This window comes from Condylostylus longicornis, unplaced genomic scaffold, assembly GCF_029603195.1.
Source record: "Condylostylus longicornis isolate FDR11 unplaced genomic scaffold, ASM2960319v2 ptg000034l, whole genome shotgun sequence".
Lineage (NCBI taxonomy): Eukaryota > Metazoa > Arthropoda > Insecta > Diptera > Dolichopodidae > Condylostylus > Condylostylus longicornis.
Window position 1 is genome coordinate 942,557 of NW_026578003.1, and position 15,448 is coordinate 958,004.

The 15,448-nt window shown below is 22.9% G+C and overlaps 1 protein-coding gene across 5 annotated transcripts in view; it reads right to left on the minus strand.

Annotated features, from left to right (window-relative positions):
* LOC129608771 (fez family zinc finger protein erm) overlaps nucleotides 1-8,208 on the minus strand; it is a 30,762-nt gene extending 22,554 nt beyond the window's left edge. For 2 of the 5 annotated variants that reach the window (XM_055520481.1, XM_055520483.1), the window contains exon 1: nucleotides 6,068-6,276. In XM_055520481.1, the coding sequence (XP_055376456.1) occupies nucleotides 6,068-6,103 (36 nt within the window). In that variant the 5' untranslated portion in view covers nucleotides 6,104-6,276. The other 3 variants (XM_055520479.1, XM_055520480.1, XM_055520478.1) reach the window with 3 other exon arrangements.
* Between the last annotated feature and the right edge of the window lie 7,240 nt (nucleotides 8,209-15,448).

Here is a 15,448-nt window from a genome sequence, read left to right on the forward strand (position 1 = left end):
ATCGTTACCGAAAAGCGGTACAACTTTTTTTTTTTTTTAATAGAGGGTTCAATGTGTACATTGTAATATAATTTAATTGATCCTTCCTTTTTTATTATGTAATAATATAAAATTGTAAATGAAGAAAAAAAAAATTAACTACGATTTTTTAATAATAAATTTAATGTACTCGTACACAGTAAAAGAAGTCGGCCGATTTAAGATTTCTATTGTTGCCTCTTTTAATTCGGTAACAACACCATTGCCTTGCAACATATATAGGTAAGTGGTTGATTGAAGATTGAGAGATTTACATTATATTTAATTGTTTAGTTTCTGTAAATGTTTTAAAATAAAATCAAAGGATTTTCAATTTAAAAGAAAAAGAATAAAAAACAAGTTTTCATAATATTTCACCTTTTCTTCCTTTCTTCGGAGCAGCTGTATACCAAAATTTTGTATGTGCCACTAGAAAAATCATTATGCACTTCAAATTTTATGACATTTTACTTTAAAATCCTTATATTTTGTTCTAAGGAGGACAAGATCTCGATTGTAAATTACATAACGTAATTTTCAATTAAAGAAAAAGTATCAAACTTTAATGACTGAATGATTCTTTTGAACTAGATTCGCAAAAAAAGAATTTTAGTTTTTTTGTGTTCAATGTACAATTTTACAATTCTCTAAATAATATTTCAAGCAATTCACTTCAGAATCTAAATTTTTTACAAGTGGTATATTTTTAAAACATTTAAGACATACCGACATTTAAAAAGAATATCTTATAATTAAATGTGCAATTTTTTACTTTATGAAATTCAATAAAACATTTTTTACTATCTTTTCGTGCATATTATAAGAAGAGAGTGTTTCAGATATCTAACAACATGCTTAGATATATGTCATGCTATCGGCAATATAATAGCATTTCTTGTTACACCATAGTGGTATAAAGGTGAAAATTATATTTAAGAACTAAATGTTACTTAATAATAATTTGCAAAAAGTTGAAATTAAAAGATATTAAAAGCTAAAAATGTGCTAAAAGAAAATATTTCCGAAAAAAAAATTTTTATAATTTAACGGGCTCGTCACTTTTGAAGTAGTTAGAGCAGGTAAAAAAATTTTTGTAGGAGTAGAAAATACTCACAAAGATCTATTTGATCAGGTAATTTCAGCTTTCCATATCAAAGAATATAGAAGTTTTGTAGGCAGATGCACGAGAAAACGGATGACGGGCGGTCGAAAAGAATGAAATAATCATAATTTTTAAGCATTTTTTGAATTAGTGTTTAAAATAGTACAACAAATTACACTTTCAATAATTTTATTTATTTTTAAAAACTTTAGCGCTAAAATTTTTATTTAGAAATATTTTAAATTTGTTAACAAAATCTTTTTAGTAAGTCTCTGTAGGACGCGGCGTCGTTGAAAATAATCGTGTAGAATTTGGAAAAAATTAAAAGATTTTTACAATTTTGTGATATCCTCATTTACTTAGGAATTAAGTTTGGGATTATTAAAAATAAAACAATTAATTTTTTTTTACTTAGTTATACTTAATTTTACAGTTATAGAGCGACTGATAACTATATGGTTTCTATATAACCATTCCTAGGTAATATAACTTAAAACTAAATTTCCAGAACTGACTATGTAATTGGAATATATATTAGCAAACGGTGAGTCGGAAATAATTAAATCAATGGGAAAAATTTTATAGGCCAAGATGGGCTCTTATTGCTCAATTTTAGATTTACAAAACTCATTAAGCGTAAGCTCAAATTACTCAAAAGTTATTCTCAGAATAGGATGATAAGCAGAATAATAAATTATCTTTTACATATCTGCAATTAAAATCAGGCTGCATAATTTTCAGTTGGAGCCGATTGCATCATTTTCACATCAAAGTTTTCTACAAGTATAAATTCGCTAAGGGTGTAAAAAAATAAAAATTTTATCGTAAAATATTTTTGAATTCAAATATGGAAATGAGTCGTACCATTTTCGTAACTAATCTATTAAGGTTAACAAAAATATACAATAATTTTGATCTCTTCACAAATCAATAACTTTAGCATTCAATTATAATTTCATTTTATATTTTAAAATATTCATGATGACATTAAAATCATCTATATTTTTAATATTTCTCATTTTATAACGATTCAAAAATATTTTTTTATATTTTTTTGACAGTTATCCTTTTCATAATTAGCCCTCTTAAATATGTCATAACACTCAAAGAAAAAAAAAAAAAATATGTACATGGAAATTATAAAAACTTTTCCACATTTTTAACCAAAAAATTTTAAGCCAATAATCAAGTGTCAAAATATGTTGAAGAGATTTCATTTCTTCATGTCAATTTATTCCACCCCAGCAGAAAAAAAAAATGCTTTAGAATTTTCTATACTATATACACCCTTTTCTTTTTATATAGGAAAATACATTTTCTATGGCCACTTTGTTTTTTCCTTCTGTTTTTCTTTTTTATTGTAAGTTGAATCCTTTGTATGGGAATTGATGATTTTCTACTTTTCTCTTAAAAAGAAATCCAAAAAAAGTTCTATCTGTAGTGTACGTAATTTTATGTATCCTCGCACAATTATTCCTATTGAAAATTCTTTATCAATTTAGTTTTTAGTTTATAACAGGTAAACTTGAACTATTGTGAATTTGGAAACAATAATTTCTTCGAGCTTTTTGTATATTGCTATATTCAATATAAGGTATATGGAAATCTTTGACTATATTGAGCTATTCCTCTCGACTAAGCAATTTCTTTAATCAGAATATTTTTAAATTTCAGTAGTTAAGGCAAAAATTATTAGATTTTTCCTATATAAACTTTATCTATTGCTATATAGCACATTAAACTACTAAATTAACTGCAACTCAAGTTCCATATGCAAATATTCAACTTCAAATTTACTTCTACCGAATTACTTAGTATATTATAAGCTACCATAGTCAATTAAAAGTTCAATATGAAATAGAATACAATATATGTAGCTTATTCACAATTTCGTTAACCAGATTTTATAAATCAAGTAGGTATGTGACATATATGTATACAGTTTTTTCTAAAATTAAATTTTGGCCGCCTAAATTCTAGCCTTCAATCATTGTCTACATTCAATTAATTTTTGTCAAATATGTAAATGTCACAGTATAGTTAACCGTCTAACCATCCGACTAACTCCATCTGATTTAAGTTCTCCGTAAGATTATTGTAACCCATAAATCAATGTATAGAGTTTAGAAAATAATGGGAGATTTTGAAGTATAAAATCTTGATTTTAAATTTAAATCATAAAAAAAAAACAATAATTGATGTTCAAAACGAGTAGATTGTAGAATGTAGACTGTAAACGCGGGTTAACAATGCACTGCGACCACGTAAGGGATCTATTGCGTCCACCCCCTTGGGTTCGAAAGGCGGCCCTAAAGCATCCGTTCGAGATTCCCCGCTTTGATATACTCGAGCAATTTTAAAACGAACGAGTAACTGTAATTGTTTAAAGATTCAAATCAGGTTCAAACACAAATATTAATATTAATTAAAATAAATTTAATTAAATATATTAAAATTGAATATTTTTCTCGTAATTGAAAAGTAATTTTGATACAAATTTTATTTTTTCTACTTTGTCATTCAATTCCTAAAATCAGTAAATCATATCACATCTTATGGGAGCTATATACAAAAAATTCTCTCATATTTCAAATTCATCCCTAAACTTTTCATCATATTCATCTATTTCTCTACATATCTTTCCTTAAATATTCCTTAAATGTTATGCTTATTATCATTTCACATATTATATGCTTATACACACCCACATATTTATGTATTATACATATTTGTATATACACGAATATAATGAAATTGAAACGATGTTTTTGACAGACTTAATAGAAATTACAACAAAAAAAAAGCGAAAAGAAAACGAAAAGAAAAATCAAATCAGGTGACATTTAACTATATAAAGTTACTGAAGTGAGAACAGATTTTACTCAGGAAATTAACTTTTGCGTGAAAAAAAACAGCATCTAATTTTCTTTATTCTAAAAAAAAAATATTTTCCAATTACAAATGGGGCAAAATATTCATACACAATAACAAATTATTTATAAATCATCGTATATATTTTATGTAAGTAATATACATAGAATACAATATGTATATGTAAATGTGTGTAAAAAACTGAATAAAAAGCGAACAGGATGAATAAACCAAATATTTTGAAATATTACATTTCCGTTATATAATTAATAATAATGGTGACATTTAATTCAAATGTCTACCCACTATTTCTTAATCATTTACGCAACCCTCGTACATAAATTTATATAGTAATATCTTTAAAAGGCATATAATATATACCTATACACATTATGTGATGTGTTGAAGAATATTTTTATTAAAATAAGCTATTGAAAATGTATTTTGATAATAAAATATTTAGACTGAATTTGGAAAAATTTATAATTAAATAATTATTTTGTCCTATTGATTGTGATAACTATGCTATTCTTAGATCAACAAAATTTATTACAAATTGCCTAATCAAAGAATAAAAATTTTATTATCTGGGATTTCTAGGCATATGTGAATATTTGAAAATAAACTTAAATATAGAAACTAGATCCCTTACACCTTATTATCCTAAGGAATCCTGCAGTTTTTCCGAATCTGTCATAAAACTGCATAATCAAGATTGAAATGCAAGATTGAAACTGATTGAAAAATATAATAATATTTAGTTTGCCAATTTAGATAACTAGAATTTGGAAGAGGTATATACACTATATCTATAAGTATATTTTGCTAAAACTTAATCCTCATTTAATTTAGTATTGTAGATTGCTTAGCAACAGAAAGATCCAGACATTATCAAGTTTTTTTTTTGCCATTAGGTAAATTTTGACGAAAAATTATTATAAGAGTATTTTAATTATCAAAGAATTTTTAAAATATTTGAGGCTGATACTCAAATTACAAATATGTTTAACCATGTATGAGAGAAATGTTTTCAATATTTCTATTTTAAAATTGGTCCAAGTCAATTTCAAACTCGAATCGAAATATTTGCACCGTTTGAGCTTAAAATAACTAAAAATTTGGTTAATCGGTTTTATACATAATATACATTGTATATTTGAATTTGTATCAGCGCATAAGTTTCAATTCCAACTATTGTCATTATCATTGCTTTAAAAATAAAAAATTTTTGAAATTTAAAATAGATTTAACCTTTTGAGTGCACACTTAATTTTTAGGTATTTGAAAAAAAAAGAGCTTAATTGTTTTTTTAATACCCCTGTGTAGTAAAACATTTTCAGTTTCTAATATTCTCAAAGTTTTTTCATTAGCTCTTGAGAGTTAAAAGTAAACTAAATTTTTATTAAAATCTCATTTTTAAAATATTGCTGGACAAAAGTGGAACATGTGTGCACTCAAATGGTTAATAAACCATGGATATGATATAATTATAAATTTACTATTATAATTTTTATTATTGTTATAAAATTCAAAATATATTATATGCGCATTTTTGTTGACCTACAAGTCTGAAGAATAAGTATTCTCTATTAATAGTGTTATATGTTTATATATGTGTTGTAAAAACTAAATAAATAAATAAACAACGCCTTAAAATATGCAAAAAATATATCCTAAATTATATAACGAAATTATTTAATTTCCCTAATTTCTGATAGATTTTTTCACATAAAATCAAAAGTTAATTATTTTATATAAATATTAATAATCAGTGAACAAAATTGTACAATTGAAATTTTTTTGTCATTTTTTCTATTACAATATAACAAATTTTCCGTCGGTTTATTTATATATTAAAAGAAATTCGTATACAATAGAAGAAACTCTTATAATTTAATATTAAAAAAGAAAATTATTTAAAGCACTTGTAACCTAGAAATTTAAATAGATCCTAATACATGGTCGCGGTGCACTGTTATCCCGATTTTACAAAATCTACAACCTATAAACTTTGGAAAATTATATGTGTATATATGTAAATATTATCACTATGTATTATTATTTTATTATACTCACTTGTGAATCTTCAAAATCGGTAAGCGTATTTTTCATTGCACCTTTAAATATATATAATTAAAAACTTTATTTCAATATTATATTAATTAAATTATATTAAATTTTTTTTGTTGCAAATTTTTTTAAATCTTAAAATATATACAATTTATTTTATATATGACTGTATAATATATATATAGAATTAATAAATAGAAATTTCACTAAATTGTGCTTCATTACCACTTTTTAGATTATTAAAATATTCAAACACGAAAATTAAAAATTTTTTGTTTTACATTTTTGGAATTTTTTCTTTTTTAAATTTGCAATTTTAATAATTGAAATTTTTAAAATTATTATTATGCATAATTAAAATCTTTATTGATTTCATGTTTTTTTTTTTTCTGTAATTATTATTGAATATCATTTAATAATTTTTCATAATTATAAACGTATTTGTTTTTGCTAAAAATGAAAAAATTAATTAATAAAGAAATTAATAAGTGATAGAAAATTAATAAATTATAAATGAAAATTATTTTAAATAATTAATTTTGTATTGAAAAAAATTATTACAAAATTTTATATTTAATAAATTTAGTTTGTGTTAAGAAACTTAAAATTTGTGTGACTTAAATTAAATTAAATAATAATTTGAATTTTATATTGTAATAAATAACTTTAACTGAACTACGAGTAGCTTAATAATTCACTTTATAATTTAAAATAAAAATTTTTAATTATAATTTAGATTTATTGGAGTTTAATATCGTTTTTTTGTTGTATTATTAAAATAATTCATAAAATATGAATATTAATTAAAAAAATTAATTTATTATTTTAAATATATATGTATAATTATAACTTGATATTAAATTTAATAATTCTTTAATTTCATTAATAATAATTTCCGGAATTGGGTTTGTTATTTACAATATTTTTAAATCTTTAACACAATTTCCTTTATCATGAATAAAATATTATTTTTTAATCCTTTATTAATTTGCAAAAACAGGACACAATTTTTTAATTATGAAATTTTAATAAATTAAATTTTTTTTTTTTATAATTTTATAAGTTCCTTGTAAATTAAAACACCTTCCTTTTTTAATTGTAGGTGCAAATGTATAATTTATTTGATGTATAACAAATATCTATTTAATTTCTGTAAAATAAATTTCCTTTTTTTTTTGTTTGTTTTATTTTATTCTGTGAATATTAATTTTCTTACGTACATGTAGAATATATTTCTTATTTCTTTTCTATTTTTTTTTTTTTCAAAATTATCTTTATTTTTTTTCTCTATATAAAATTTTTTTTCTTCTTCTATTTCTTATTAATTTTTATTTATTTCTTTTTTTTCAATTTTATTATTTTATACTTAATATAGGAAAAAAGAACTTCTTATTCTAATATCTTAAATAAATAAACTGGTTGATTGTATAATAAATTTTAAGATTCTACCCCCGAACAGGATTAAAAATTATTATAAAATAATAAAAACAAGAAAACAAAAACAACACAACGAAATAAAACGAAATAAAATAAAAATAAAAAAAAAAGGCTAAAGGTTACAATAAAAATACACTTATGTTTATGTATGTATGTACATACGTTACGTACGAGAAAAATATAACAAATTTGTATATGTATTAAAAATTTTCAAGCGATTTTATAAAGGATCATGATATTGATTGTATTTTGATGATTTTATAATGTAGTATGTTCTTTTTTTTTTCCTTTTCTTGTTTCTTTTTTTCGTTTTTATTATTTTTATGTACATATATTTATTTATTTATTAATATTGTTGTTGGAAAAATTTTTCATATTTTTTTTCTGAATATTTTTTTAATTTTTTATTTTTTTATTCATCAAGTGAACAATTATTATATAAAATTTTTGTTATACAAACTACATTTTAATAACTAATAGAATTTGTTGAATATTTTATAAATATATATATAACAGATATTTTTCATTTATATATACATAAATGTATTGTATATATGAGTAGGAAATGTTGATTTTTTAACTAACAACACTATACTAAACTGCCCACTCTAAAGTCTATAATGTATGAATATTTTAAAATAAATAATATAAAATTTATATACCTACATTATATTATATACCATATACATACTTTTATAAAATTTGTATCCCTATATATCTAGAATTTTTAATGTATAAGAGAAACAAATACATTAAGAGAAAAATCAACAAAATGTTAAGAGAAAAGAAGAAAAATTAATGTAAAAATAAATGAAAATTCTTATAACAATTTATACATACGTTATACATATACATACTTGTATACCAAATAACATACATACATGTGTGCTAACAATATACTTTGTATGTATGTAAATATACATACAATATAATATGCGAATATATAAATCAGTCTGATATGATTGCTCTCCTTACTGTTGGAAAAAAACAGCAACGCAACTACTTTGTATATTTTAAACATTTATCGTCATTATGCACATAACCTTAAAAAAGGAATATTTATTATAAAAGACAAAAAAAAAACAAAAATAAAAAAATTCTAAAAAAAAAAAGCAACCAGAACAAAAAAAAAAAATCAGTATAATAAGGGCGGATGTAATTTTTGTTCATTTATACGGTAGGAAGTCTCATTTTTTGAAATTTTACCCGCCCATAATATTTTATATTGGATGAATAAAGGAAAAACAAAAATTCAACAAAAATTATATAAAAAAATTTAGAAAATATAAAAAGCAACATATCGCAGTTCAGGAGTTTTTTTTTTTTTTCATTTCATTTTAGTAAAAATGCTAGTGTCATACAAAGTGAAAGCAATGTGTGTAAGTAGTGTATACGAAAAAAATTTTTTTTTTCATTTTTATGAAATTAAAATAAAAATTTTCAAGTAGGCACTACAGGGTAGCTTTTACATACATACATACAAACGAAATATAAAAGAGTAGAATTTTAAAAACAAACAAATAAAAGTAATAAGAAGAAAAAACAAAAAGAACAGCAACAACAATGTAACAACAACAAAGTTACAACAACAGCTGCTGCTGCTGCTGCTGGTGATTTCTTTTAGGTTAGGTTTACATATTGAAGTGGAATTTAATTTTTTTTCTTTGTTTTTTTTTTATTTTTACTTTGCCCTTTTCTTTTTGTTTTTTTTCCATATTATTTTTGGAATTTTGATTTGGTGTTCATTCTATTTATACGTATTTACTTTACCTTATACCTACATATCTTTTTTTTATGAAATTTATATTCATATAATATTGTGCGTGAATGTTTGTATAAATGATGTATGTGTTCATGCAAATATTAAAATTATGATATACGTATATATACATACATAATATGTATATGTAGGAACATTATAAGATAGGTATTGCACCCCTATAGTAATATTATCATAGATGTATGATTAAATGCTCTAAAACACAATTATTCATTTGAAGTTAAAAAAATTTTTAAACATGGTAGGTACCAAAACTGTTATTACAGTAAAAAATTAAATTTTTTATATTTGAACACTCACTCATATTAAAGAATGTCTGATATCTTGAGAACCAAAACAGCGATCGTCTTAATACGAAAAACCTACATCCCAGTCCTGCAGTAACAGAACCTAGAAAAATAGCAAAAAATCATAGAAGTTCCAAAAAATTGTATTTTCTGGACGGAGTCGAAAAACTGCACTTTTCAAACTTTTTTTTTCCTATTCGAATTCTGCGACAAAATCCAGGTATACTTTTTTTGAATTATGTGCATTCAATTACCGGCTCCCGATATGAAGCTTTAGTGTCTTTATTAAAAAATACATAAAATGGAAAAATATAATCAAACAAACTTTTAATTAATCATGATTGATAATGGTTACTTGAATCGTTATTACGTAAAATTCGAAATTTCTGTTAACATTTTATACAATGCTGCAATTTCGTATAGAAAATTGACGTTTAATTCGCCAAGCATAATAAAAAACGCTAGCGTAATCGCTATTTTTAACGTTTTCGACGAGGCAAAAAATTAATAAGCCTTATAAATAAAACAATTGCTCTGGAAAAAGCTGATTTTTTGTTCCCTTTCAAAATGAATAAGCGACTGAAATATTTTTACGGGAATATTTTGAGATATCTTTGGTATCAAAGATTATATTAGCTTATACCCACTGGAAACTGAAAATTACAATACAGAACCTGTATAATAAGTTGTGAACACCAAAATTATAATACGCTAATACGTACGTGTATAATACAAAAACTCCTATTAATTCATTTAATAATTTATAGTGACATAGTATTGCGGTTATGGTGCAATAAGTACATATATTACATGTAAGTGTACATAAATACGGCATTTATGCCATTTTAAAAGCTCAAGCTCCATCGAAATAAAAATATTACAAAATTGGGGTTATGTTACATATAAAATACATATATATTAATAAATATTAAAATATTCAAATTACAAACCAATAATGGAACTGAAGTTATAAATATTTTTTGGGAAATATTCAAGTCAGTAGCACATAATATAATGTACGTGTATTTATATGCTATATGTATATATGTTTGTAATATTTACAATGGTAATGTTATATCTACGGAACATTTTTCATACGTTTTCATGTAAAATATATATATTTATACGCAGAAGGTGTCTTTTTATTTCGAACAAGTAAAATTGAACGTTCTCTATCTGATAAGGCGAAAATCCTTATCGGCACCATTTTAAATGTTAAATTTTCTACCAGAAAGTTGTATCAATGCACGAGTACCTTATATAAGGTATTTTTATTAAAATGTTAAACATATAATATGTATGTGTGTACATACCAGCACAAATACAAAGATTATCACATTCATAATTATGTAATAATATTTATTTATACAATATTTACATATCGTAACGATTTTTCATAATTTATTATTATACGTATAATAAAGTTTGCCTTTTAATACTCGTATATAACTAAATGTACTAGTACATTTCTTTTTATAAATCCGACATTCTGTATGAACACCGTATGTATACATAAAGGAGCATAAATAGATGCCTAAAATGAGAATGATTCCGTTCGTTACAAATTGTAACTTAATAAAATATACAAAACTTACACGAGAAATTTTATTTTTCAATCAGCATTTGAGAAATTTTTATATTTCCTTGAAATAAGAGTAATCTCTAGCACTGTCCTTTATTGTGGCAATTGCAACAGATTTATGGCATTTGGAAAACGTTTACTGCGCCTGTTTGCCAAAATTTGCGTTTAGATTGCCAAAATGTATTGCTTTTCATTATTTTGTTGCTTCATCTTTGTAAACTCTTAAAAAATATTTAAGTAAAATATCTACGTAATGGATTAGGGCATCCCATTCTATTCAATTGAAAAAAATTGTCGAACTAACTAAACTACAAAAATACTTAAATTTAAAAGAAAATGGCTCAATGATGATATTTTCCCGACATTGAAACTTTTTTTATGAAGCTTATTATGCTTACTATGGCCATAGTAGTGCAACAGTTGTAAAGTAGTAGCGAAAATTTAGTAAAACTTTAAAGGGTAAATTACTGATGATAACTTCTTAATTTTCTTAATTAAAAAAAAATTGTTTTATTTCGATATTTACTGCAGTTTGGATTAATTTGCTGCAAATCAAGAGTCCCATTTTGCATTTACTGCAGTTTAGAAAATTGAAATGGAAAGACTGTTAATCTCGAATTAAAAGAGAGATAATTATTTTGAAATTAATTTGACATAACAACTTTTATCAAAATTCTCATAAAAAATTCTTCATATTAAATGCCATAAATTTGGATTGGAATTATGAAAATTCATCCGATAAATAAGTAAAAATAGCTTGGTCTTTTAATGAATTTAGTTTTACTCAGTAGTTGCTGATTTCACAATTAAATGGCAATTTTTTTTATATTTGCCATAAAACCATTCCAAATTCTAAAAAACTAATTATTTCCTTTTAGAAATCTAAAATTAAATTTCAGACTGCATATACCAATTCAGTTTTTTGTTGCAAATTTTAAGTTTCAAATCTTTATTTTAAATTAAATTTAAAATTTAAAAAAATTCATAAAGAGAATTTTTATCATTTCTTTGTGAAAACTGTTAAAGCGCTACAAGAACCAACAAACTTATATAATCTTTATGTTTATAACTTTATTTTGTGTGTACTTATGCAATATTTTATTTCTTAAATAATTGCCGAAAAGGATAATATAAAATATTATTCTTTTTGTTTTTATATTTTTGACGAAAGAATTTTTGTATGTTTATTATATACGTATATTTTATGTAAATAAGCACTTTTTCATGTCAAAAAAGAAAAATATTCGTAATAAAAATGAAATCAAAAATGACTGACTGACTAACTTTAGTACTTCAAAATAAAAGTAAAATTTAAATAAATAAAAGAGAAAAGAAGTGAAACTCTACTATGCGAGGACATTTTGCATTCTTTGTATTTTATTGTTGTTTTTTTATGTATATATATATATATATATATATATATATATATTTATATAAAATTTTTTTTCTTTTTTTAATATTTTGAATAACAATAGATCAAAGAAAGAAATCAAATTGTGAAGGAGTGTCATAAGACGATGTTTCTTTGTATGTATGTATGTGCATTAGTATATTTATGCACATATATATACAAAAATATATGTATATATGGAAATTATTTTATTGTTGGTATATATTTTATTTTATTTTTTTTCGTTATATTGTTGATTTCCCTTATTTTTCGGTATATACACAAAAGTACATAAAATATTGAAGTCTTTTTCTCTTTTAAAGGACCTCTTATGTATGCTTTATAAAATATTTATAGTATTTTTTGTTTTTTTTTGTTCTTCATGTTGTTTTTATGTTTTGTTTTTTGCTGTTTGTCATTTCTCTGTCATTATTTACATAGCAATATTGCAACTTATGATGTCTTTTTTTTTTCGTTCCTATTATTGTGGGTTTATGTTGCCTCCTTAAAATTCAACCATTAATATGACATTTAATTAATGAAATATTCATATTTTCTATTATATTTTTGACTCTATATAATATTATATACATTTTCTGTATATATATGTGTATACTACAATTTATTATGAGTATATATAGGCATTGTAGATACCGCTTAAGGATTTCAGTTCGGTTGAATTGATTTATATACAATTTTAGATGTTTCTTTTTGTGATAAAATATATTATATATTATATGTGTATAAGCACGTGTATATAATGGGTTCCTACAGTATTATATTTAATTCAAAAATAATATAATTATTGACAACAATGATATTGCATTGGACAAAAAACAAAAAGGATATTTTTGTAAAAGATTGGAGTATAATTTTTTCTTTTTATTCTTTACAATTTTTTTTAAGTTATTTTTGATATTTGAAATTATAATTTGTAATTAAAATAATAAATTTGATTTTTTGATTTTTTTTTTTATAATAAAAAACCAACTTGAAATTGTTTATGAATAATAAAATAAATAAGAAAAGGGAAAATTTAAATTTTTGCACTTTCTTTATTAATTCTAAATGAATTTTATTAAAATTTTGAATAAAACTTGTTAGGATAGAACTTGCCATGGAACAGGTACTTGTTAGGTAGAAAAATTAGCTTTGGGCACGGACTCAGAGCTTCAATTACAAAAATTTTAAATTTTTATAGTATAATTATCATAAAATATGTACCAGTTATAAAGTAGACCGAATCATAGTCCACAACATAATATTGTTTGCCTAAAAATATGCAATTTTCTAAAAAAAAAATTTTTTTTTTATTCAAATAGTTTTATGTTTGTTTTCTTAATATTAAATACGTATGCACTGAAAATTATTAATATTTAAAGAGTTTGTATGCAAATAAAATGTCGATTGTTACCATATACAACGCCTTAATGTTAGTCTAGATTCGGGGAATAAATTTTCTTTGAAAAAATATTTGGCTGCATGTTTATAAAAGCCAAAACAAAAATTTTTCAAAAATTTTACCATTTTTCCAATTTACATGCTTTAAATTTCGATAATAGATTCTTGAAACATTGCCAACTCTATGACACTTTAAATAATGATAAGTTAAAATTAGTAAAGTAAGAACTATAATTCACTGAATAATTTGGAATTTTTCTAAAGTAAAACTTAAATTTCACTTTGAATTTTTGAAGGATGAATACTGAAATTAAGAACCCGATATTTAAATTTAAAAGAATTCAATATTTTAATAATAGAGAATGCCTATATAAAGAAGTTGTAATTATGCTATACAATAAAATAACTACACCTTTAATTCACTTTTGGAGCGAAAGTAGCCTGAATTAAATTTTAATAGCCCTTTAATAGCCCTTCAAATTTTAAATAATTCCATGAAAATTTGCTTTCCGTATCTTCATTCAATTAATTTCTTTTTTAAATTCAGGTTTTAAACTTAATTTACTTCAAACACATTCTTTCATTTTTGCAAGTTAGAAAATCAAAATATAATTAAGAGAAATAAAAAAGAATTTCATAAAAAATTCTATGAAATCATTGAAAAATTTATAATAAAAGAATTAAGATTTTTGTTTTGACAAAACTATAGCATTCGTTTTACACACACCAGATTTTTAATAAAACGTGTTACGCACAATATTTCTGAGAAAAAACCTAATTTTTGGGTAACCTTAATATCAAATAATCGACGATTTAATTTATAAGAAAACAAAATTATTAAATGTATTAAAAAGCCAATGATCAACACAATTTTAAATTAAGCATGGCAATAATCATTGTATTTTATAGGTCAAAATTACTATAAATATATTCTTTGAATTAAAAAATCACTGTTTTAACAAAAAAAAATAACCAACATTAAAAGAAATTCAATTTTAAACCCCCATCAAATTAAAAATCGTATATCATTGTTATCCCTGATTTAAATCCTTGTTAGTTTGATCTTTTTTTTTGTTTTCTTCTTATTAAAATCATATGTTGTGCATTATAAAAATTTAATTGACTATTCCATATTCTCAGCATTTCAAATTGGAATCAAATATCACACAGTACAATAAAGAACGCAAAAAAAAAATTGCATTAAAAAACGACACGGGGAAAAAATTACATACAAAAAAAAATAAAATTGTAAACCAATTCTCATTACCACCTATTGTTGACTGGCATCTGCAGTTTTGTTAATATCCTGTTGCGTTTCCTGTTAACTGTGTCGTGTGCCCTCGCAAATGTTTTATTCAATTTTTTTTCCTTTTCTTTTTACTATACTTTATTATTTTTCTCTAGTAAACAATGTATGAAATATGTGAAAATAAAATGATTTTACACTTAATTTGTCAGGAAGAATTAAATTCAAAACAGCACAAAAAAAAGCGAATCTGAAAATATGTTT